The sequence below is a fragment of the Falco naumanni genome, chromosome 3 (assembly GCF_017639655.2).
Source record: "Falco naumanni isolate bFalNau1 chromosome 3, bFalNau1.pat, whole genome shotgun sequence".
NCBI lineage: Eukaryota > Metazoa > Chordata > Aves > Falconiformes > Falconidae > Falco > Falco naumanni.
This window is the reverse complement of record NC_054056.1, coordinates 103,082,826-103,107,411: the sequence shown is the minus strand read 5'-3', so window position 1 is coordinate 103,107,411 and position 24,586 is coordinate 103,082,826. Positions and strand designations below refer to the sequence as shown.

Genomic DNA, 24,586 nt, shown 5'->3' with positions numbered 1-24,586 from the left:
GGCGAGCGGCAGGCGGTGAGGGTGTGCTGGTAACTGCTGGTGCCCCTACCTAGCTGTAAACCATCAATGGAGGGCAGGGTGAGCATTTGTTTGGGGTTTTTGTTTGTTGTTTTTTTTTTTGTTTTTGTTTATTTTTTAACAACAGAACAAACGAACAAAAAACTAAAAAAAAAAAATAAACCCCACAATTTCCCAGTTCTTCAATTGTCCGGTGTGTTTCGTGGCTCATTTTAACGCAAGTGGCATGGGCATTAATGCCAGTGGGAGCTTCCCCAGGTACTTACTACAGCAAATGTTTCCGAGAGTGAATGGGTAAAGCAGGATTGGAAACTGCAAAATTCATCCATTCATAGAGGCAATTCCCTTATTAATAAAAACCAGCAGCAGCAAAAAGTGTCCCAGCCGAATAGTGGCTGTGGGAGGGATGAGTCCCACACCCCAAGCCTAGAGATTCAGGGAGTGGGGAAAGCGGGGGGTTCCCCCTAACTGCGGGGCACGAAGAGGAAATCAGGTGGTGGCAACATGTGCGTGTTGCATTTCTCTGCAAAACTTGCAACTTAGCTAATTGAATCCCTGCCTCTGAACTGGTCCTTGGCTGAGATCATTTCAATGGGCAGGGTTGGTTTCTTTTTTTTTTTTTTTCTTCCCTCCTTACAGGAGTTCCCTCCCCTCCTTCTTGCCATCCTCCGCCTATTAAAACAACTCAAGTCTCACTTGTTAAAAGACCCCATAACGTGGAGGAGGCAGAAAAGCAGCAGCAGGAAAGAAAAAGACGTCTGGAAAATATTACCCGTTTGCTGCTGCTGCTGCTGCTGAGAAACCTCATTGAAACAGTTACTCGGCCAGCAAGGCATCACCAAAGAGACTTTATCTGATGCTGTACATCTCTCAAACTTTCAGACGCTGCCTTGCAACTTCACCAGGCTCCTGGCTAGCCAGGTTTGAAACAAGATCTTCAGCTTCGACAACAAGAAACTAATTCCTAATTTATTCATTCTAACTTTTTTTATTATTAATATTATTATCTGGAAGAAAAAAAAAATCCCACATCTTTGAGCTAGAAACTGAAGCAGAGAAAGACAAATACACGATAATTGTGCAAACACGTGGGAGAAAATGAGTAGGACTGAATAGCCTTAAACAATTTTTTTTATTATTTTCATTTTTAATTATTTTTTATTTCTGAGCGTCTCAACAAGTCCCTGAAAAGTGCGATTTGATCTTTTACCTCAAACTTGGAAACTGTTCAGCGGGAGCAACGGTACGTGAGACCACACAGCTGGCTGGAGCCCCTTTATGACCAAAGGACAGAAGAACAAACAAGGTAGGTGATTTACGATTCCGCTTCTGTCACCTCCAGATCAGAAGACCCTCTCCTCCCATGGCCATTGCTCGAGGGAGGAAAGCTGGGAGCGATTCCCCAGATACGAGCGGGGCTGGGGGAGGATCTTACCGGCTCTATGCTACACCTATTTCGGCAATGAATAGGACCTTCGTGAGGATGAATGAGGTTTTCAGCTTCAACCCCTCCTCCGTGTAATCCGTTTAAGATATCGCTGAGCTTTAAGATTTGGAAGGAAAAAAAAAAAAAAAAAGACAACCAAATAACAAAACCAAAAAAAAAAAAACAAACAAACCCACCACAACCAAAACCAACAGCAAACCTAACCTAAAATCACACTAAAACCGAGCAACAGGTTAGGCAGCCGCTCCGCTGAGACCTGCTCCCAGCGCGGGCTGGCTGCTCCCCGGCCGCCCTCTGCATCCAGGGCCGGGAGCGGGGACGTGACAGGCGCGGAGGGCGGGACGGGGCTGCGGGGAGGCCGGCGAGGAGGCGGCGGGCGGGAGGAGGAGGAGGACGGGGTGGAGGAGGAGGAGAAGGGCCGGAGTCCCGCCTCGGCGGGGACAAACCAAACGCGCCCGAGCCGCCCTGCTGCCGCGCTGAGCGGGGCGGGCGGTTTCCCGGGGGAGGGGCGGGCGCGGCGGGGAGGGCTGCCCGCCAGCCCTCAGCGATTGCCCGCCCGAGCCCGAGCGCGGCCCCTCCCCGGCGGGCAGCCCCGGCGGGACCCGCGAGGTCCGGCCGAAGGAGGGTCACGCCGGGGGGGGCGAGGGCAGCGCCGCGCAGCCGAGCCCCGCCGAGCCCCGCGCACAGCGGCCGCCGGGCGGAGCGCGCCCCGCCCTCCCGTGACGTGGCAGCGCGGGGGATCCCCCGGCGCCCCGCCCAGCCGCTGTGACGTCACAGGCACCGCCCCCATTGGCCGCGGCGCCGGGCCGGGGTTCCCCAGGAGGAGCAGCCCCGGCGGGCGGAGCGCGGAGCGGCGCGGAGCGGGGCCAGGGCTAGGGCGCAGCGTCGTGCTGTGCTGTGCCGCTTTGCCGGGCTCCGCCCGGGGGTCTCCCCCCAAGCTGCACCCCTCCGTGGGTGGGGGGCGGGTGCCGCAGGCCCTGCCGCTGCATCTGCTCGGGACTCAGCTCCGCCTGGGGCGCGGCCCAGACCCAGCTCCAGGAGCCCTGCCTGGGTCCGTAGCGGTGCCGGCGCGGAGGGGCGGCGAGGACCCTAACGGGGGAGGGGGAATTTCCCCCGAGAGCCGCTCCCAGCGCACGGTGGGCGCTGCCTGCCCCCGCCTCGGGGCCCCGTCACTCCGCGCCCCGAGGCAGCCGCTCTCCCCTTCCCCACGGGCGCTGCCCCCGCCCCGCCCCACCCCAAAGGGCGCTCTCCCCCCCCCCCCCCCTTCCCCACGGGTACTCCCCTCCCCCCCCCCCCCCCGGGTGCTCCCCCCCGCCACGGGCACTCCCCCGCGAGCACACGCACGGTTTCACTCCCGCACACGCTGCGGGGGGCGGGAGGGTCCCGGGGGCTCCCTTGGGGCCGGGCAGGTCATTTCATTCCAGGGTGATGAGACGTGGTCGCTTCCCTTGAAAACTGCTCAAAATCCAGCCCCCACCCGGGTGAGAGCAGTTTTGTCACTGGTCTCAATAAAGCCAGGATTTTATTTTATTTCATGCTCTTAAAATCTTTCTTACCCTACATGTAAGCACAAAAAAGCCTGGGAAAAGGTTTTCCCAGTAGGAAGAGCAGCTCTGCTGGTTTCAGTGGAGTTTCCCATGCTAGCAATGGACTTGGCCGTTCATATTTATGCTGGGGAAGCAAATTTGCTTCATTTTGTGAATATTGAGGTTTAGTGCATAAAGCAGCAAATTACTTCTCCATCCAGTGTAGTGGGACCTGGCTAAGTCAGACAAGATACGGTCTGTGCTTTATAAACAAATTACAAGATAATAAGCTATGAACACCAAATAAATATTTATTTGCTGGATTACGGCATGGGGTAGTCAGTTTTGTGCCAAAAGCGTCCATGGACTTCATAACTAGCAACTAGGAAACATTTCTAAACCAGATTTTTTTTTTAACCGCAATGCAAAATATCTGAGTGCAAATATGGTTTACTTCGTGATTTTCTGATTTATTTCTTAAAGCTTTTATCTGGGGCTTTTGGGTTTGGTTGTTTGATTTGGTTCGGTTTGTTGATGGGTTGTTTTTTTTTTTCTTTCTTTCTTTCAATGAATTTAACAACTAGTGTATCACTGTCTACATTAAGGACAAATCCAACCACCAGCTGTAGAATTCATTCCACGTTGGTTACTCAAACCTGTAAGAGACCTAATTTGGGCAGTTTAGTGGGAAACATACATTGAGCAGACGGGATATTCTTGATTTGCTGATCAAAGCCTGTGCATGCAGATACAGTTTGCCATCATTACTAATCCTGTTCTTTATTTTCAATCTAACCCCAAAGTTAATTTTAGTCTTATGTGGGCCCTTTCCAGAAGATCAATGGCATGACAAAATCTGGAAGTGATAAATAACCAAAAGCACCAGATATGGTAACTCTGCTGTAGTAAAGATGTACAGATGTAACATAACTTTCCAGTTTCCTCTCTGCAGGCTGTAAAATAGAAGAGGGAGTCTGGACAGCTATTTTATGCTTGTAATTAACGTGTACCTGGAATCATTTGTACTTCAAAGATGAATGATTTATTTTCCCAACAAAATAAGGGTAATAATGAATCTAAATATTGGCTGAAAAATTGTAACCCTTATTTACTGTTTGTGTATATGTACAGAGTGCTTGTGTATAAGGCCACATACGGTATGTGTCAGCCCATGTGCACGCACACTCACGCATGCACTCAAACACGCTCATGGCATTGAAGCATCTGCTCTGTTGAAGCCAATGCTATTATTCTCACAAGTAAGGAGTGGGATTTTTAAGGCTTGTAAAAGATGATACTCTTCCTTTGGTTGTACACAAAACAGCCCTGGGTAGCTGCATGCGCTTATGCCCACGTGTGTCAACTTTTATGTTGCCAGCCTCACTGATCTCAGGCATCCTGCTGAGTGAGAGTTGCACGTTCATTACAGACAAACCCCTACTGACTGTACCTTCAGATAAATGTAGGCAAGGAAAATAGGAGGTGGTGTGTTGGGTTTTGTTCGGGTATTTTTTTCAGGAAAAATAGTTATATGGGACCCACCGGTTCTCTAGTTCCATACTACACCAGAAAGAGTAACATTACAAGCAGGGGTAACCGCAGCCTTAGGAAGGATTTTGTAGACTTCCAAGAACCTCTTGCTTGGTTATGATTCCCATTTTACAGGTGAGGAAGCTGAGACAGAGAGAGGTGAATTCACTTACCCAAGGTCACCCAGCAGGTGTATGGCAACACTAGGAAGAAAAATCCAAATTGCCTGGGTCCTGGGCCACTCTTAGATTCCCTAATGTAAGAAATGCAGTGGTTAGGTAATGACCCATCTGACAATCTTCATAAAGGAGATTCATCTCTATAATAAATCTGTCAGATGTATGTGTACATTTTTATCATGAGTACCCCAGAAACAGCAGCTTTGCAAGGGAAGATTTTTTTTTACACATGCACTACAGAACTGCAAGATAAATTATCCAATTACTTCCCTTTTCAGCAAAATACTTAAGAGCACTCTTATCTTTAATGACATACTTACATGCTTTGCTGAATCCGAGGCCTCAGCACTAAGGTTCGGAGGACCATGACTAGTAGACGTTCAAGAATTCAGCTTCTCTACAGGCATGTAAAAATGAGTCATTTTCAAAGGTTTTCAGTGCTCAGCACTTCTGGTTGCGACAGAGATTTGCAGACAAGTCTGATGTGCAGATCTCATATGTGAGGTTGGTTTGTATTACCAATTTATTTTGAGTCAGGAGTGTGCCCTCGAAACCAATGCTACAAACACTCCCCTTCCAACGAAATTGTTTGGCTTTGTATCACAAAGTGATTGCTGGGCACACAAGCTGGATTCCTCTTGAATTAAACTAGTCACAAGGTGTACCCCTGGAACACACTTTTCGGATCCTAATGGGTTGTCAACCCATGGCATCTGACTAAACCTAGTTCAGAGTAAAATATGTATGGAGGGTGGAGTTGGGCCCTCAGCACCAGGTGTTCCTCTTTGCAGATCTGTTCCTGTAGTATTAGACTACTTGCTGATGTGGCGATAGCCCTCAATGTTCGGGGAGAGGCACAGCTCTTTTGAACCTTTAAAGGTGAAGGGGACTGTGGTGGGTTGACCTTGGCTGGATGCCTGGTGCCCACCAAGCCAGTCTATCACTCCCCTCCTTAGGAGGACAGGAGGGAGAAAATAAGATGGGAAAAAAACTCGTAAGTCAAGATAAAGGCAGTTTAATAAAGCAAAAGCAAAGGTCGTGTGCAGAAGCAAAGAAAAACAGAAGTTTTATTCTCTACTTCCCATCAGCAGGTGATGTCCAGCCACTGCCTGGGAAGCAGGGCTTCCGTATGTGTTGCAGTTGCTCCGGAAGACACACATTGTAATAACAAATGCCTCCTGCCCCCTCACCTTTCTCTTATCTTTTATTGCTGAGCACATGCCATACGCCATAGGGTATGGACTATCCCTTTGGTCACTCTGGGTCAGCTCTCCTGGCTGTGTCCCCTCCCAAGCTCTTGTCCACCCCCAGCCTGCTGGTGAGGGGGGGATGTTGAAGGGACAGCCTTGATACTGTGAGAGCACTGCTCAGCAGTAGCCCAAACAGCGGTGTGTTCTCAGCACCTTCCTAGCTACAAATACAAAGCAAATAGCACTAGGAGGGCTGCTATGGGGAAAATTAACTCCATCTCAGCCAGAACCAATACAAGGATAAAATAAGCACACTTGTGACCAAACCCTTTCTGTTGTCTCCTGGAAAAATACTGACTTTTGCAGTGTAAGGTTTTTTAAAAATGTTTTCAGATGTTTGGAATTAATAAGTGCTAATTCTTTCAAACAACCTTCCAAATCATTAAGCTTTATGTATGAACTTCCTGTGTCTCCCCCTCTTGCTTTTTCATCTTCTGGGGAAAAGCTAACCAGAAGAACTACGTGGCAATATGTTTTGAGTGTCGTACATGAGAGATGACTTCTGAAACAGATGATGCAGTGAGCTGCATCCCATGTGTGACAAGCAAACCTAACTTGAGTTTGACCTCCCGTCAGTTACTGGTTCCATGTTCTGTATCAGCAAATGCTGGGGACCACCTGATTGCTTCCTTAGTCCTCATAGCACCTACACATGCAGTGGCTGGTGCAGAATAAGTGAACAGACTGCAGACAACATTGATGTGTTCAGACACCAATGCACATAGGTTTTCTGGTTACGTATTTACCCCTATTCTGTTTACTACTCTCTTGATGTATTAGTAACAAATTCAGCTTTTTTTCTCTTTGCCTCCTGACTTTGCAAAGGGATAAACTATCTCCAGATCTTTTTATTCTCAGGGATGCATGAAAGCTGATTAGTAAGCATATGGATGGACTGTGCTGTATGGATTTGAAGGAAGGAAAAGGCTGTACTTTACCATGGAAGTCAGCAGTGTTCTTTGCTAGGTAAAAACCCAGTCAAAAGCAGAACAGAAGAACCTGCTGAATTTCAGTCAAGTGTCTAGATCTTCTAAAAGTTAGATCTATGTACCTACATATTTTTCAGAATAGAAAGAACTCAAGCATATTTTGCTATTATTCAGTCTGAGAAAGGAGTGTGATCTCTAGTGTTAAGAGTTAATACCCCAGTCATTATATGTACAGTGTAGGTATCAGTCAACTCTTTGTTAACCTGAATTTTTTAAGGAAAATAATGTTAGAAGACTACAACTTATAGTTATGCCAACAGTTAATAGCAGTGTAAAGTAAGTTCTTCATCATAGGTGTGACCAAAAAAACCCAATAACAATCCTCTTTTTGTGGCTTTATCAGGATGACATAAGAGACATAATGCCAGAATTCAGTAGGTGAACTCTGATGTCAAGAACATGGAAGGGTTCATTTCCCAGCCATGTTTTTCCATAGGAGCCTCCAAAGAGAGGCACACATTGCCTCCTCCTGCACACTCGCTACAAGACACACGACTGCTTGGTGAGTCAAAATGTGTCACTGAATCAGCAACAGCCTACATAGCGTTAGGATTTAGCATATGGTTTTCCTATTTCATTTCTACTAGGTGGGCTGGTTAGCCCTGACCAGCTTCATCCATGGAAATAAACAGCTGGAAATTGCTCAGCAGCAGACTTTGGAGCCTCTCTACATACACTCATTTTGGGCTTACAGACCTTTTGCTGGAGGCTGTGTAAAGCTTGTGCTGGGTGCAGCGTTGTAGGGTTAGGTGGAGGTGCCCACAAAGGATTTAGTTTGCCCAAGCTGCAGAGTAGAATTAACAGTCCTGTCTGAGGCTTCCTGGGCAGTACATGGGGGACGGAGGCACCTCCAAAAGAGTCTGACACGGCCAGTGCAATCTTATTGCCCCCTGGAAATGTCCTTCAGGGCTGATGCAAAGCAATGGACCATCTGACTTCTTTCAGTGTTAAAGAGCACTCACTCTTAAAACAAAAGAAAACAAAAAATAAAAGAAAAGAAAACAAAACATTGTAGGTACTATCCTCCTCCTGCTGCTTTACAGAACTGGTTAAGAACCTTCCCAGAATGTGTAAGATTCAGATTTGACTCCAGACACAGTGAGGTAACCCACAGACTCAGCTTCTCACCAGGTGAGGAGCTGTGTTTTTCTCCTCACTTCCACACCTATTCCCATGTAGCAGCAGTTCCATTTGTACCTGCAACTACCTTTGTTGATCCAGGAATATGTACTGGCTGCATGTCTTCCACGTGTTGAGCACCTCGTCCCTAGCCTAGGTAGTGTTTTTTTCTTTTTTAAGTGCTGCAGTGCCTATTCCTCAGGAGAAACTTACTGGGTTAAATCGCTCAAGGAACTGAAGATCCATTAGGCTGAGACCTAAAGAAACTAAGCTATGCTGGTCATACAATGTGTGTATGGTACCCTCCACCCATTAGTCACCTGTTGAATAGGGTTATAGTGATGACAACTTTGAATATAAGCAATTACATTTTGCTGAAAGAATATTGCTAGTGCTTAGATTACCAATGAAATGACTGAAAAATAATCGTGGCTTTGAAAGTCAGGGTGGCTGTTTGTCCTTCACTGAGCAATTGATACCTCTTGGCTCAGCATGGCATTATTTTAGGCTTGCAACTGTTAAAACACAGTACTGTATGATGGTTCTCTGATAATACTTGATTTTAGCTTTGTGTGAGAAGTTCAGGAATCTTCAGGAATAGATTTCAACTGATGCCTTATGAAGGATGTCCTTTTACATTTCACTCTGTTAGGCCAGGCTAGATACTCATACCAGCGCTGTCTGACCTTACTATCTCCTATGCAGCTATTCCCTACCCTTGGTGCTGGTATTTGACTCAGCAGTTCATTTTTCGCCCCAGACTTGTACAAACATAATTTCCTTTTAACTTCTTGGCTTAATTATTGGAGAAGGGTGGAGAGTTTTTGGCTTCTTTGCCATTTTTTGGGCACGTTCAAGTCGATAAAGATCAGTTCTGCTGGGCAAGTTATCAATAGCTCACATGCTAAAGCTTGAGAATATTGAGCAACATTTTCCAGACTTTCCCTGAGATTCAGTCAGTTAAAAGACTATACATAAAAACCTCAATTGCACATACAAAGGAGAAAGTTTCTTTGATGAAAGCCAGGAATTTAGATCAAAACACAGTTTATTTTCCCAAGGTTGACAGTGAAAGGATAGGGGAAAAAAAATGCTGTTTTATTAAGACCAGAAATCCATTTCTTGATCTTAAAAGACTGGGTTGTTTTTTTGTTGGTTTTTTTTGTTTTGTTTTGTTTTGTTGTTGGTTTTTTTTTTTGCAAGGGAGGGAAGCGGTGCTGTAATGACAAGATCAGAGAATTAATTTTTTTTTTTTTTCCTTTTTGTGCAAAAAACACTTCTTAGGAAAAGCAATAGCAAATTAGTATAAAAGAAGCCTGGTGTAGTACATAGTCAGTCAAGTGTAAATGCTCCAGATCTTAATCTAAATCCTGTGAGTTCTACTCATACAAGTGATCCGTTTATGTCAGCCATATAATTCTTAATGTAAGCAGACTTTAGCCCCTAGTCACTAATAGGAATTTTCTATTTCTGGCAAGAGAAGAGAAGTAGCGGACCCCAAATGGGAAAGCAGAGTACAACTGCACCATTAATCAAACATTTACCTTGATGATTGTGACCTTCAGCATCCTTAAAGGATTAATAAACACACAGGCTATTTGACTTCAAGGTAATCTAGAAGGGATCCATTACTTAATCTGTTTTCTAAAGTGAGTCTATTTTGGGCACTGAGTTTTAATTCGCCTATAGCAGTGGTAAGCATAAGGTATCTTTTATTCGGCTCCTTTATGACTTCCATTGTGAGAGGCTTTCAGACAGGCCAGAGAAGGGACAGTCCCTTTTGCTGGGGGTGATTAGAGCACCTGTCGGAGCCCAGCCGTAAGTATTCAAGGACGTCCTAGAGATAGGGTCCGATTTCTTTAACAGTGTCTCCAAATACACATTCAAGAGGCTTCCTCCTGTCTTGAAATTTAAGACCCTAAATAGCCAGTGGAAAAAAGCATAGTCTTTGTAACCTCAGACTTTATGCTTGCCTGGTTTATTTTTATTTTGTAAGTGATTCTGTGTTGACTTTTTTTTTTTTTTTTCCGAGTCTGTAACTTTTCGGACAGAAATATAATTGATGACAGCTATGCTGCTGCAACTTGGTAGTATTTTTTCAAGAAAGAGTTAAAGATATATATGATGTAAGAAAGTGCTGTTCCAACTTCAGCTTTGGCCAACAGATGGTGAAATAAACATCAGCAGCAGATGAGCAAGATGATAGCAGCAGGAAAAATATGAATAATAGTTAGAAAACACAAATATTAAGTCCATTACCCTGAGAGGCCCTAATTCAGCAAAACATCCAAGCAGGAGTTTCAGATTCATTGACTTGCAACACACTTGGTGGGTTAGCCTTAAACAGACATTACCTGGTTTATGTCTTTAACGTCAAATGCATCTGTTGGCATAAAACATTGCCATTAACTTTCCTGTAATTCTGAGAAAGCTGATGCATCAAACGGTTGATGTGACTGTCAACAAAAAGCAGTTAGGTAGCAATATATTCTGCCTGTCTGCCTGCTTAGATCATTTGTCTGAAGAATACCAGAGCAACCTCCATGCCAGCCAGCTCCTGCATACCCAGAGCTTAGGTTGGATGATTTTACGGCCAGGTAACCTAAATATGCAGGAACGCTCAGAATCAGCTGATGTTCTAATGAATTTCTGAGTCCAGGGTGGAGTCTTGGCTCTGTTAAATTAATACGTACTTTTGCCACAGACTTAATCTCAGTCATGCTTTAGCCCTATACACACATGCTCACACGTCCATATATATCTGTGTACACAAATGTATGAATAATACATTTTTGCAATGGTATTGAGAAGACCTTTTAAAGCAGATGTCTGACTATATAAATATAAATTATAAATATAGTCAGACATCTGTTTAAAACATTATAAATACATTCAGACATCTGCTTTAAGAATGTCTTTCTAATATTTTTGCAAACATAATTTAAGCGACAGAAGTGATTCAGGGTGGGATGCAGTCATGACATGGATGGGGGATGAGGAGAGGCTGCCCAGACATTCAGCTGTTTCACTCACCCATCACCATATGAAGCGAGTGGTGGCCCAAAAGCCCCTTCCCCAACCCCCGCAGGGTAATATGACAGAGCGTCTCATTCAGCAAGCCCAGGATGCCAAAATCTGATCCTGACATAGACAGCACCTTCTGTGAGGACATTACAAATATTAGAAAACACCCCGGGTACATTAAGTGTGTTTGAATCTTACTCTACATGGAGAAAGCACTGCAAAGAGATCTTAGGTTGAGCAAGGTGGTGCAGTAAGCCCATGATACAGCCAGAAGCACAGGGTGTAATCTGTTCGTGCTGAGCTCTGTGTTGTAGCCATGTGCACCCCTTACGAGTTCTTACATCAGCAAGTGGTGGCTCTGCTAATGGTTTCCATACTTCTTTGCAGATGTATTGTGAAAGGTTTATATGTATCCTGAGAATACTTGGAACCACACTCTTTGGGGTGTCCCTCCTGCTGGGAATCACCGCTGCTTACATTGTGGGCTACCAGTTCATCCAAACAGACAACTACTACTTCTCCTTTGGACTCTATGGTGCTATCCTGGCATCACATCTCATCATCCAAAGCCTGTTTGCCTTTCTAGAGCACAGGAAAATGAAGCGGTCACTAGAGACTCCAATCAAGCTGAACAAAACAGTTGCCCTTTGTATTGCTGCCTATCAAGAGGATCCTGACTACTTAAGAAAATGTTTACTTTCTGTGAAACGATTGACCTACCCTGGAATTAAAGTTGTTATGGTCATTGATGGGAACTCGGAAGATGACGTTTACATGATGGACATTTTTACTGAAATCATGGGTAGGGACAAATCTGCCACTTATATCTGGAATAATAACTTCCACGACAAAGGTCCGGGTGAGACGGAGGAGTCCCACAGAGAGAGCATGCAACATGTATCTCAGCTGGTCCTGTCCAACAAAAGTGTTTGCATCATGCAGAAATGGGGTGGAAAAAGAGAAGTAATGTACACAGCATTCAAAGCACTGGGGAGAAGCGTGGATTATGTACAGGTAGGTATTAGAGCGCTAGGTCAGTGCCAATTCAAACACACTTTGAAAGAAAGCAGCTTTTGTATATTTTGTGCAGCATGTTAGAGGCCATCCTAGTCCCTGATGAACACAGTGCTCCTTTCAGTCTGTTTGGAAACAGCTTGACCGTTAAAAGTGTATTTTGCTACCTTTTAAAATGGTCAGTCTATCTGTGAATATGTTAAATCTGTGCACCAGCTACTGGAGAAAACTGAAATCCTTCCCCAGACTTCAGTACTGCCCCTTCATCCAAATGGTTTTGCTCCAGACAAAGCCAGTGGCCTCCTGAAGACCCCATCTCTGCTCCTGTAGGTCAAGGTCTCAGGTAAGGTTTGATTTTGTGAGGTTGTTAGCAGCCCCGTATGCAAGCAGACAGACAGGTATTTGCTGGCACTAGGGAATATCTCGGAGCAGTGGTGTGGAGTCTGTAAAAAAGACAGGGATATTTTAAAGCCTTCAAAGGCCACGTGGAGTATCCAATGAAAGGGTCGATGTGCAGCCTTGAAAGAGAGGTTTCTTCGGCTAAAGCCTGAAGGAGCTTTTCCTTCATCACTTACAGCTGCATTACCTCACTCACCGCGACTTGGCCTTTAAAGCCCTTATGACACTATTCACTTAAGAATGAATTAGGCTGGGTCCTCTTTCCCTGTTTCCAAAGCAGCAGAGACACATTTCTTTCCAGCTGCCTTGGAGCCTGTGAAAGATTTCCTATGTTTTTGCCGTACACATGGAAGTACTCCTCTCTCCTGCAAACAGCCCTGCCGACCACGGGAAGGGGAAGAGGTTGTGCATGGAGGAAGGTGGGTGGGACCAGAGTCTCTGGCTGGACACTGAGGATCCTTCCTTGTCGATCAAGGCCAGCAAGGCTTGACTGATACCACTGAACACGAGATGACCTTCCTAATTAAGCACTCTCTGCCCTTCCCACCTTCCCTCTCAGAGCGTCCAATGGTCTCCTCCGGTGGAGCAGCAGCTCCCCGTGAGATGCTGTCTGCTCTCAGGGCAGCTGCATGGCTGAGCCATATGTGTTTCTGAGGTCCGTGCCCAGCCTTTGTGCATCTGTGTGCATGCATACTCCTCACAGCCCAGCATCCATGGGCACAGAGCCCAAGGGACACGGAGAGGCTGCCAGTAGCTGGGCTGAGAGCTGCGAGTCTTCCACATACGGGAGTGGCAGAAACTGAGGAGTGCCAGGAACCACTCTGTTACTGGAGCTGGGAGAGTAAGTCAGAGATTTAAACCCCATCCCCTACCACTTCCAAAACTGAAACTGATTTATTATCTGAAAACAATGGGCTTAAGCCCTTCATTGTCTGCACTTTGATTCTGTGCTGTGAGGGACTACGATGGGATAAAAATGCTGGTTTTCTTTATTAGCATGGTTTTATAATCACTTCACACAGAAGGATCAGATTGCAGAGAAAGAAGGCAGAGAGGAAACAGATTCATTGCAAGTTTCCTCCCTCAGTCCAGCTCTTGCATTTGTTCAGGGAACCTGAAAAAAGTGTTTCTATTTCAACAGTCATAGCATAAACTGAGAAAATGGAAGAGAGGTTTCTGGTCTTTCAGTCAATTAACACTCCTGACCTGGCTCAGAAGTCCTAAGGGATGTGTCAGGGGCTGTAATGCTGCTGCAAGCAGCCACCAAAGGCTGCAGTAATGATTGATGCCAGAGTCACATCTCTGGTCACGTCTATATTAGAAATGCAGCACCTTGGTGACCCGGGCTACTACAAAGTCGTGATGCAATGCAGCTGAAATGCAGCTGTTTTACAAATGATTGAAGGTTGAGATACCTGAAACGGTTCTTTGGGGCTACCCAGAGTAAATTACTTTAAACAGGCCTGATATTTTACGGGCTGAACAACATACATAGATGATCAAGCACTTAAAAAAGTGGACCAGTCAGCAACATTGCCCACCAGTCAGCACCATTGCCCACCCTTGAAACTGCAGGCCTTATGTTTTTTAAAGACACCTCGGGGTTGTGGACAGGCGACCATAAGCATTCAGACCGAAGCAGATATCAGGCTGTTGTTGATTGATGGCATCTCATTAAACACTTGAAACTGCTGTGAGGGCTTATATCCATCCTGGAAGAGGTTTGGAGGGTGCAAGCAATCTGGTTAAACTGGCAGGTATCGTATGTGCAGAGATGGTCAGGGCGGCCAGGGTGCAATTCAACTTGGCTTGGTGGAGGTACCTGTGTGGACAGTCCAGTGCAGCCTGAACTTCTCAGAGCAGCTTGGATAAACTGCCACTGGTTATAATGAGTAGCTGAACAGCTCGCTTAAGGTTGCATCCCTTTCATGCAACCCTGTGAACCAAGACAGTAATTTCTAGGTCATTCAGCCCTTCTGTTGAAAGACAGCAAATTGACTTTTGGGCTGTGCTAGGCCACCCCAGCTGGGCAGACCTCAGTGTGTTTTATTTGGGTCCCTAAGTGACTGCCTTTCTCTGGCCATGTCCTCTTTTCACCTGCAAAAACCTCATCCAGATGGAAAATGCTGGCTTGTTTGCCCCAGAAACCCAGACATGTCCACTGTGCTGGCATGTCCAGGACACGTGCTGATAATTTGTAAATAAATCCAGTGTTTTCAGGATTCCTCATGCCACAATAGTGATTGTTGCTTATGGGCCGTTCTTTCTGCTATAGATAAATGCATCTGATGGGGTGGGGGCCACTCAGCCACAGAAGTGACAGGCACTGGAGGGAAAGCAGAGGGGCTGGGGAAGGAACTGATCCTAACCCACCACTCATGATCACAAGAAACAGGATGAGTATCACTGCCTGAGCCCTGGGTACTCAGCAAACTATAGATTCCCTTTGCAAAACACTCAGCAACAGGTCTGTCCAGGAAGCCCCAGATAAAAACATACGCATCCTGTCCCCTTGTCAGCAGAATTGTTTTGCTCCCTTTCTATCACCGAATGCTGTTGCTGGTGATAGACACTTAAGCTGGAGGTCCACCTTGGCCAGGTTCCAAGGATGCTCCTTGGGATAAGTCCTTTGAGGAAAGGAGCTGGATGCATTAAGTTAGTGGGTACTGGAGATGCTTGTAGCTTTTCTTCTGACAGAAATATAAGAGCTTTCATCACCTTTCTCCTCTCGCCCCCCTCTGAATGAGCATGGGAGGGAGCATATTGGCAGACTCTCAGCTGCATCCCAAGCTATGCAGCCCAGCTATCCTGGGTAACCTCCCTGCTCGAGTCTGGTCTGCAGCAGAGCCCTGAAATGCTCTCCTCCCCTTTCACAGACCAGACATGAAGGTTTCCACTCCCCTGGAGTGAGGGAGCTTTGGCTGAATTGAAAGGATGGATGGAAGGACACCAAAATTAGGATATGCAATATGAAGTCTCACCAGAATCTGACTTAATATGTTGTTCATGCAGAGCTACTGACTTTTGCCCCTACCTTCCCCATCTGAAATCAGAGGAATGCAACATGGGAATGAACTGGAAGCAGTATGAGACTTTGTAGGGCAGGATTCAGTCAGCCAGAAGGGTGTTTCTAGGACAGCCTCCTCTGCTCTAGCTTCTGGGCATTTGCAAAATGAGTTTATACACAATGGGGACAGCACTTTCAGCAGCAGCAGCTGCAACAAGGAGACACCCGCTTGTTTTAAACAGGCTGCAGCCCACGTCATTCTCCTCCCAGCAAACGAAAGCAAAGCCAGCTGTCTCAGACTGGACAGCCTGTCTAATCCCTCCTCCTACTCTCCAGGGGAAAGCCAATTCCTAATGTACACAGCGTTTAGTTGACTAGGAGTGTCTGTGTGGCTGAAACGCCTTGTGTGTGTCATCTATTTCTGCCCCAGTCTCGTGGAGTGCTGCACTTCAGGACTCACTCCTTCTGGCCTTACATATTTTATCTAAGGATGCCAGAGGAAAATAGCAAATAATTTCTATATATCAAATGTCAAATCCCTGCACTACTAATAACACAACATGCATCTAAAAGTAAAAATGTGTTTGTTCTGGAATCCAAAATACATATCTCACATGAATTGCTAAAGCCTTCTGTGAGTGAAATAACTATTAGGTTTCTTCCCAGACTCTTAGCTGACTTTTCCTGTTTTATAATCAGTATCTGGAATTTAACTCCTCGCTCCTTCCCTCATATGGCAGTGGGAAACATTTGACCAGGGTGCTCCAACCATGCAGCCGACACAGGGGAACCCTATGTCAGGGCTCAGCAGGAATCTGCCACGCACCCACAAACATTGTCCTGCTCTAGTGCCCCAGCTCTGAGAGCATATCTTACTTGAAGAAGCCAGCCCAGTGTGCCAGTAAAACTAATAGCACTGACACAGAAGAGAGGTTTGTTTGTGTGCACAGCTCTGAAAAGCACAGTTTCATTCAGCACCACTGCTTGCTGCCTGACACAAATGGCCTTTAACAGAAGTATCAATGCAGACTCCAAAGTGAGGTTTAATCGCATTTAGGAGAACATGCGTTTAGAATCACCACAGTCACTTGCATGATCTTTATTTTCTCCTCTAGTGTACTCCTTAATCCATTTTTGTTCTTCTTTTGTCTTACTTGTAGGTCTGTGATTCAGATACAATGCTTGATCCAGCCTCATCAGTGGAGATGGTAAAGGTTTTAGAAGAAGATCCAATGGTTGGAGGAGTTGGAGGTGATGTGCAGGTGAGTGCGACAATTTTCAGATTAACAGAGGGTTTTTGCACTGCACCAGATTTCCCTGCCTGGAACGGTGTTGCATATACTGTGATACCACGATAGAGGCATTTGTGATACCTTAACCTTCCTGTGTGTTGAACAGAAACTTATTCTTGGATGTGAACACTGTATGATTTTAACACCTATAGAAAGCAAGCAAATATTATTTTTCCCCATATACCTGAAAAGTGGCATTGTCAGGACTGTTGTGGCATCTTTGAGGCTCTGGGTATAACTGCTTGTCAGGGTACCAAAGAAAAGCTATAGGGAAGAAGGGAATTGAGAACAGGTCTCTCAAAGTCAAGTCTAGCACCCCAAGCACTTTAATTTTGTTCCTACTGGCAGACAAGATTTTTAGGAATAAAAACCTTTTTGAAATGCAGCACACTATGCACTCTGTGTATTGTTGGGTTTCCTCTGCTTCTCTGTCAGGCATAACAACAGAAAGCCCCCAAGTCAGCCCAGGTCCTCTTCTGTCAGGATTTCCAGCATCGCCAAGTTTGGCTGACAACTACAGTGGGAGCCTGTGCGTTCCTTTTGACACAAGTGCTTCTGCTATAATTTATAAAGAAAAAATGCATATGAAAATTTCAGTTCACCTTAGGATTGGTCCTCTGTACTCACTTGATCTTTTATGTGAGACAGAGGCGAAAGGGCCATCTATATGGGCAACCACTTACTGATGAACACCCCAGTAGCCAGAAGTATTTCAGGCATGTGGCTCTTAACTGCAGAAATTAAGATTCCCACAGAAGCCTGAATGTCTCTGTGGCTGTGAACTGACCACGAACCAGGTGTCACACTCACCCTACACATGTGAGATGCCGAGCATGTGTGAGTACAACTGGAGGGGGACAGTATGGGTTCAGCTATGGCAGTGAAGGTTCATAAGCATCTGCAGAGAGATGTGGGAAGGACATGTGTCCTCTGGGAGGAATGAAAGCTCTGGGACTTTTTTTTCCCCCGATTCACTTTACAGCATACCTAAACACATTTGAGCCAGGCTTAAGCTTATCCCTGAGCCCTGCTGCTTCTGAAATGTTTTGGAATTAAACTGAAGCAGAAACCGAGTTGGCCCTTGGCCTTCAAACCTGACAGGAATTAGGGCCATCAGAGCAAAAGACTGGTTTTTTCTAGTTGCAAGAAAATGCTTTCTAATTGTAAAGGCCACAGATTGCCCTGGCAATCCTCACACTGAGAAGATACAGGTGCAGACCTGGCACAGCCACCCTGCTACACATTTCCTTGCCACATTCCCCAGCACAAGGTGTGTGCTTAGAACCTGGATGTGATGGCATGGACTCGGGCATCTGCACATGCTTATACCTCCACTGAGTGTGCAGACTCCTAGACTATGTCTATGTTGTATTTTAAGTGTAGGACTGAGCTTCAGGTGAGCTTTGGGGCATAGAGAAGGGAGAGACTGAGACCTTTATGCAGGCCAAGGCAAGACTCTACTGGAGTATCACAACATTCCTTGGGGCAACATAACAGGGCTGGTACTGCAGAGACAGATCAGAACAGGTTGTTCCTCAGAGGGTCTAACGTCAGATGTGGGGACATAGTCCAGGGCCAAAAATCTATGGCCAGCCTTATGATACCAAAAGTATAGGCCAAAGACCATGTACTCAGCCTTTCTCATGATCCAACATAGCTTTAGCGGGACTGGAAGAAGTCATGTGAGCCCTGGAGGTGTGTGTGTGGGGCAGAGCAGGTCCTTAACTGGGGGTGAAGGGAAGAATGATCCAGAAAAGAAGTTTCTTGGTGGATAATAGGAAAGGTTGCAGGGAAGAAGAGAACATTTTGCTGGAACAGGCTTTTGAAGGCTTCATCTCGCCCCTCCTGTCAATGTCCTGGACTGTACAGGTAACTCCTGAATTTGCCATGAGTTGGACACAGGAGTGAGGTTCCCCCTGTGTTTCAGCTAATGGTACTCTAGTCTCTGCAAATTATTGATGCAATGTGCATATTTTCTGTCTCAAGAGCTCATCTAAAATGGAAACTTTTTTAATTTTGCAGATTTTGAACAAATACGATTCCTGGATCTCCTTTCTGAGCAGCGTGAGATACTGGATGGCATTTAACATAGAAAGAGCCTGTCAGTCTTATTTCGGCTGTGTACAGTGCATCAGCGGACCTCTGGGAATGTACAGAAACTCTTTACTCCATGAATTTGTGGAAGATTGGTACAACCAAGAATTTATGGGCTCCCAGTGCAGCTTTGGAGATGACAGGCATCTAACTAACAGAGTGCTAAGTCTGGGCTATGCAACAAAATACACAGCTCGATCCAAGTGCCTTACCGAAACACCGGTAGAGTATCTCAGGTGGCTGAATCAGCAGACCCGCTGGAGTAAATCGTACTTTAGAGAGTGGCTTTATAATGCAATGTGGTTCCACAAGCACCATTTGTGGATGACCTATGAAGCTGTAATCACTGGATTCTTTCCTTTCTTCCTTATCGCCACAGTCATTCAGCTCTTCTACAGGGGAAAAATCTGGAACATCCTCCTCTTCTTGTTGACAGTTCAGTTAGTGGGCCTGATAAAGTCTTCCTTTGCCAGCTTCCTTAGGGGCAACATTGTCATGGTTTTCATGTCGCTCTACTCGGTGTTGTACATGTCAAGTTTACTGCCAGCAAAGATGTTTGCAATTGCCACGATAAACAAAGCAGGGTGGGGCACGTCAGGAAGAAAAACCATTGTAGTTAATTTTATAGGACTCATTCCAGTCTCCATTTGGTTTACAATCCTCCTAGGTGGCGTGATTTTCACTATCTACAAGGAATCAAAAAAGCCATTTTCTGAGTCAAAACAGACAGTTCTCATCATCGGCACAATACTCTATGCATGTTACTGGGTAATGCTTTTGACTTTGTACTTGGTTCTTATCACCAAATGTGGCAGGCGGAAGAAAGAGCCACACTATGACATGGTGCTAGATGTATGATGTTTCCATGGGAAGTTACCCAGAGAGTTGTAAAGCAACCCAACGACCTTGTAGTATCTGTGGCATCAGACGAATGTTGCCAAGGGAAATGGATCATTGCTGCTGGGAATAGGACATTGATATTCCTCTGGGTTCATTTTCATCCTGCCAAAGTAAGAAAAAAAAAAAAAACCAAGAACAATTTTTTTTTTTTTTCCAAGGGGGGGAAGACCAAACCACACAGTTTCGACCTGTTCGCAAGAAAATGGGAGAAATTCTATGTTTATGCACTTTTTTATTGTGCATACGCCTGACAGTGTTACATTCTATATACCTCACTGGTCATGCTTATGTGTGTGGACAGGAAGGAAAGGAGTCTGGAGACTCAAGAAAAGGATCTTACAACCCCTTGCAACCTAATTTATGAACTTCTCTTTTTTTATAGTTCTGTTTATAGGAAGGGTCTTTTGTGTTAGGCTGCCAAATGTAATGCCAAAGGTAAATTTTAAGAGGCCATTGGCTGAGCTGTATTTTTATATTATTGTATTATTTGTGTGTGTGTATTTTTAAGCCAACTTTTTTTTTAAATTACATATTTCATATTTTACTATCTGCCAAAAAAAGCTGCCTCCCCAACATTTTGTTCTTTAGCCTTTTTTAATACATTTGGGGGAAAAAAATCATACTTTCTCCTCCCAAATTTGTGCTGAATTCATATTGTTCACAACAGAAAGAATTAAAAGTCTTTCTGCATTTTTGCAATTGATGAATGGTTATTTCTGTGAAAAAGCATTTAAATGTGCTCTTTGAAGACATTTATTAGGAAAGGCCCAACATTGTCAGTTTTTGAATACAAGCATATTTGTGCGTAAACAAGGCCAAAGGGGTAGATAATGTGCAATTTGGGGTTTTGTTTTGGATAACATTGTAAAAGGGAAATTTTCTTCTCTGCTGAGAGCATAATATCTCTGGCATGCACAATAGCCACAAGGCAAGACAGGCCTCCCTGCCATTGGAATAGACATTGCCATAGGAAAACTCCCACTGGTTTTATATGGGACCTGGGGAGTCAAAAATGTCTGATCTGGAGAAATATTGGACACCAAAAACTACTATTGACTTCACTGATGGTCATAGTTGTTCATAATCTGCTAGTACCGAGAAGATAGTTCAGATTCCTGAGTTTAAAAAAGAAAAATAGATGGAAGGAAAACTTGTCAACACTTCAAAATGTAGGGTGTCTTACTGTAAAGCTTCTGCAGTGCCCTTCATACAGTTTACAGAAAATACAGATATCAGCTTCTCTGACATCCAGTGTAATACAGACCCCAGTACTGAGCCCAGTAATTTGTGTTTGACTAAAGCATATCTACCAGAAAAGAAGCCAATTTTTTATCAGAAAACATCAAGCCTTAGCAAATCAGTCACTTCTTTGGTGCCTAACAATCAGTCTTGGACATTTACTTTGGACCATGGTTTTGAGAAATAATATTCAGGACTAAATTCTGCAGTCCTTCACCAGCCAAAGGAATGTGGCATTGAGCCCTAATATACTTTATAAAGAGCAACAGAAAGCCAGCTGCATACAGATACATGCCCTTTTTAGATTCTGGTATTAAAAGCACTGTGGTAAAGCAGAAATCAGCATATGATGCTTAAAGAACTTAGAAGCATTTTCAGCTTCTCTTTTTTATGCAGACATTAATAGACTCTGCTGTAGAATGAACTGCACACACACTACCTTATTTGTCTGATTATCTTGAGGTACATGATTGCTTGAAAGTTATACTAATATTATGTTAATGATTGGAGAGTTGATTCATGTTGATTACAAAATAGAACAGTATTAAAAACAGCAAAAGAAACAGTAAAAATGAAAAAAAAAACTTGACTATGCCTTTTAACTATTTATGATGTAAGTTAAAGCTTGGGTTAACATTCAAATGTCAAATAAATCCTCTCATTCTATAAAAAGATTGAATTAATTGCCTGTATTTATTCTAGCAATTATTCAATGTACTTCCAATATAGGTTGTATAGTATAATTGTTACTTTCATAAATAAAATATTTTTGATAAGATTATGACTAATTCATGGTATTTCTGATGAGCACTTCTGCTTTGAAGCCATCAGTCTGCATGGTTTGAAGGTCATTTTTATCATGTCACCAACCTGATTTCCAAGTAGGAATGTGCCATGGTGCAGCGGAGCACCTGGAGAGCGCGTGCCTGGAGGACCCAGGGACTGGTCCCTGGGTTGAAAAAGGCAGCACGATATATGGACGACACTCAGAGTCTCTGCCTGCCTCTGCCAACAGCTGCTAGATGATTTCAGTCCAAACACTTCCTTTTTTCCTCAGCTTCCTGGTTTGTAAAAGAGGAATAGCAATCCAACATCCTTCTGGGAAGCACTTTGAAGTTTATGGCCAAAGTACTTTAGATGAGAGCTGATAGTTTCCAGCCCTCCCGTCCAGTGGAAGTTACTACCCTCCATAGCTGAGGAAGCAGAGGAGAACATGTGCGTGGCCTTCTGCTGCTCCTTGATCATGTTATTTTTCAAGCCCACTTTGCCCTGACACAGCTGAAGCGCGTGTATTTGTATTCTGTCGCTGAAGGTTACGGGCAGCAGCCACTGGCACAAGGATGGCATGAGCAGGGGTGCAAAGCGAAGTCTCACGTTTCTCAGACCATGACAGGCTTGTCACAGGACAATCACTTAGGAGACTGCTTCTCAGCACTCAGTACTTGTTAGCCTATGTCTGGATACTGTGCCCTGTTTTGAGTTCCCCAGTACAAGGCAGTCATTGCTAAACTGGGCAAGTTCAGCACAGGGCCAGTGTGATGGTTTGGGCTGGAGCAGAAGGGCTGAGAGAGCTGGGGATGGTTAGGCTGGAGAAGGGATGGCTTTGGCTGGAGGACACCTAAGGTCACCTCCAATACCTACAGGGAGGCCATCATGGAGATGGAGGCAGAGTCTTTACAGCGCTGCTTGGTGGGAAGATGAAAGACTCCAAGTTTAAGTTAAAAGGGGAAAGGTTTTGCCTGGGTGTAAATAGGGACTTCTTCCCCACGAGGAGAGTCAGGCATTGAAGCAGGTTGTCAGGAGAGACAGTGCAGCTTCCATCCTGGGAGGGGTTCAAGACTAGACTAGATAAAATCCTGAGATGCTTGGTCTGACCTCGGAGATGCCCTGCTTGTAAGCAGGAGGTTGGGCTAGAGACATCCAAGACCCCTTCCAACACGAGTTCTCCTATCATCCTTTCTAAAGCAGGTGCTGACAGACCGCTTCCTAATGACAGCTCCCACCCACACGGAAGCTCATTCCCATCTCTGTTCCCCACACATCCGTCCTGACCCCAGGCACAAATAGCTCATCAGCAGCTGGTGCTGAGTACTCCAAAATCACAGCCCTTCCTGTGACTCTGTCATTGTCCTCACCATTTTTACGGTAGTGTAAAAGATGGTTTCAGAAGAAAACTAGACTACAAAACGGTTCTTAATGGAAGTGTTCTTAGACAAATTCTTCAATAACATTTCCTAGTTTTCATTATTAGCAAATCTAATAGTGAGATCTCTGTCAAAAGAAGAAAACTTGTTAAAAGAAAAAGTCATGCTTTGTTTTGAGCTTTTAAAAACCAGATTCAGCTACCTCTGATAGACAGATGGTGCTGAACACTGTAAGAAACTCCCACAAACTAAAAATTCTGCATAAAAGTTAAAAACCAGTCTTTAAAAAAAAAAAAAATTCAATGGATTGGAAGTATCTCAGGTTAGAACACATTTCTAGAGTAGGGTAACTTGGGCTCGAGAGCATCTGTTTGCAGACATCAGTTGTAAAGCAAAGCCTGCAGGAATCAGAGGTGCAGCAGGGAGGAAGGAGCCCTCCTGTTCCCTCTGCTAACAAGCTTCGGTCTGTGCCAAGAGTCAGGTTTCTTTCAATGGGAAATGCATGAATATTTAGCAGAACTTTTCTAGGAGGTGGAAAAAAACCTGTCAGACGCATACTGCCAAACATGTCCCGATGCATAAGCTGTTGTGAATCTGTCTGTTAACAATTTTGGTCTGAATTTTATTCTCAGCAAGAGATGAAGAGGAGGCAGAATATACTGAAAGTTGTTGATGTTTGATACTACTGAGGCTTTGTTGGAAATGCTGCTTTTCTCCTGAGTTAACACAATTAACTTAAATATAATGCAATTTTTTTTCCCAGCTTTCACTTGGCCTAAGTTTGCTGCTTCAGTTTCGTATTTGATGGGTAGATGGCTGGACGAGGGCCCCAAATTGTTACTGCTTCTTCCAGCTATGGTATTTCACATAATAAAGTATTCCGTCTCTCCCAAAGAAATCCAACTTGAATCCTAGAATAACCCTAAAATGTCTATAAGTTGCCATGACTGCCTAGAGGAAAATGGCCTTGTAGCTACGTTTGCAACAAATAAATGAGAGACCTAGGCCACGTGCCTGAGTTTTGGTACATAATAATATTCTGTAATATTTAAGTGTAAGCATGGTCTGTGGCATGTTTTTTCTGTAGGTCAGATACTGCTGCTCCAGGCAACATTGGACACAGGTAGGAGAGATGCATGGAGCGGGAACCAGCCTGGTTTGGGAGACTGGAGAGCTCAAGTGTGATATCTGTTATCAGCTGGTCTCAGGAGAGAACAGTCCCTGCCTTTTTTTTTTTTTTTTTTTTTCTTTTTAACTAGATTAAATATAAGCTATCAGTACCCCACTGAGGATAAAAATGCAGGTCAGTTCACCCCTTACTGGACATCATGCATGTGGGATCTTATGTTCAAGACATCAATAGTTCTGCAGCTGTTGAAAACACCTTTCTTTCTTTTTCTTCCTTTCTTTCTTTC

General features: G+C 44.7%; 1 protein-coding gene across 1 annotated transcript; it reads left to right on the top strand.

Annotated features, from left to right (window-relative positions):
* Window positions 1-758: 758 nt before the first annotated feature.
* HAS2 (hyaluronan synthase 2) lies at window positions 759-21,799 on the top strand. Its single transcript, XM_040588795.1, has 4 exons — window positions 759-1,324; window positions 11,470-12,096; window positions 16,663-16,764; window positions 18,817-21,799. The coding sequence occupies exons 2-4, from the start codon at window positions 11,470-11,472 to the stop codon at window positions 19,744-19,746; spliced, it is 1,659 nt and encodes a 552-aa protein (XP_040444729.1). The 5' UTR covers window positions 759-1,324; the 3' UTR covers window positions 19,747-21,799.
* The last annotated feature ends 2,787 nt before the right edge of the window (window positions 21,800-24,586 follow it).

What these genes read in the sequence shown, in the direction of transcription:
- HAS2 (XM_040588795.1), top strand. Translation starts at nt 11,470, where the DNA reads ATGTATTGTGAAAGGTTTATATGTATCCTGAGAATACTTGGAACCACA. An exon ending in GAAGCGTGGATTATGTACAG is followed by an intron (nt 12,097 to 16,662) that starts GTAGGTATTAGA and finishes TCTTACTTGTAG; the next exon opens with GTCTGTGATTCAGATACAAT. An exon ending in GAGTTGGAGGTGATGTGCAG is followed by an intron (nt 16,765 to 18,816) that starts GTGAGTGCGACA and finishes TTAATTTTGCAG; the next exon opens with ATTTTGAACAAATACGATTC.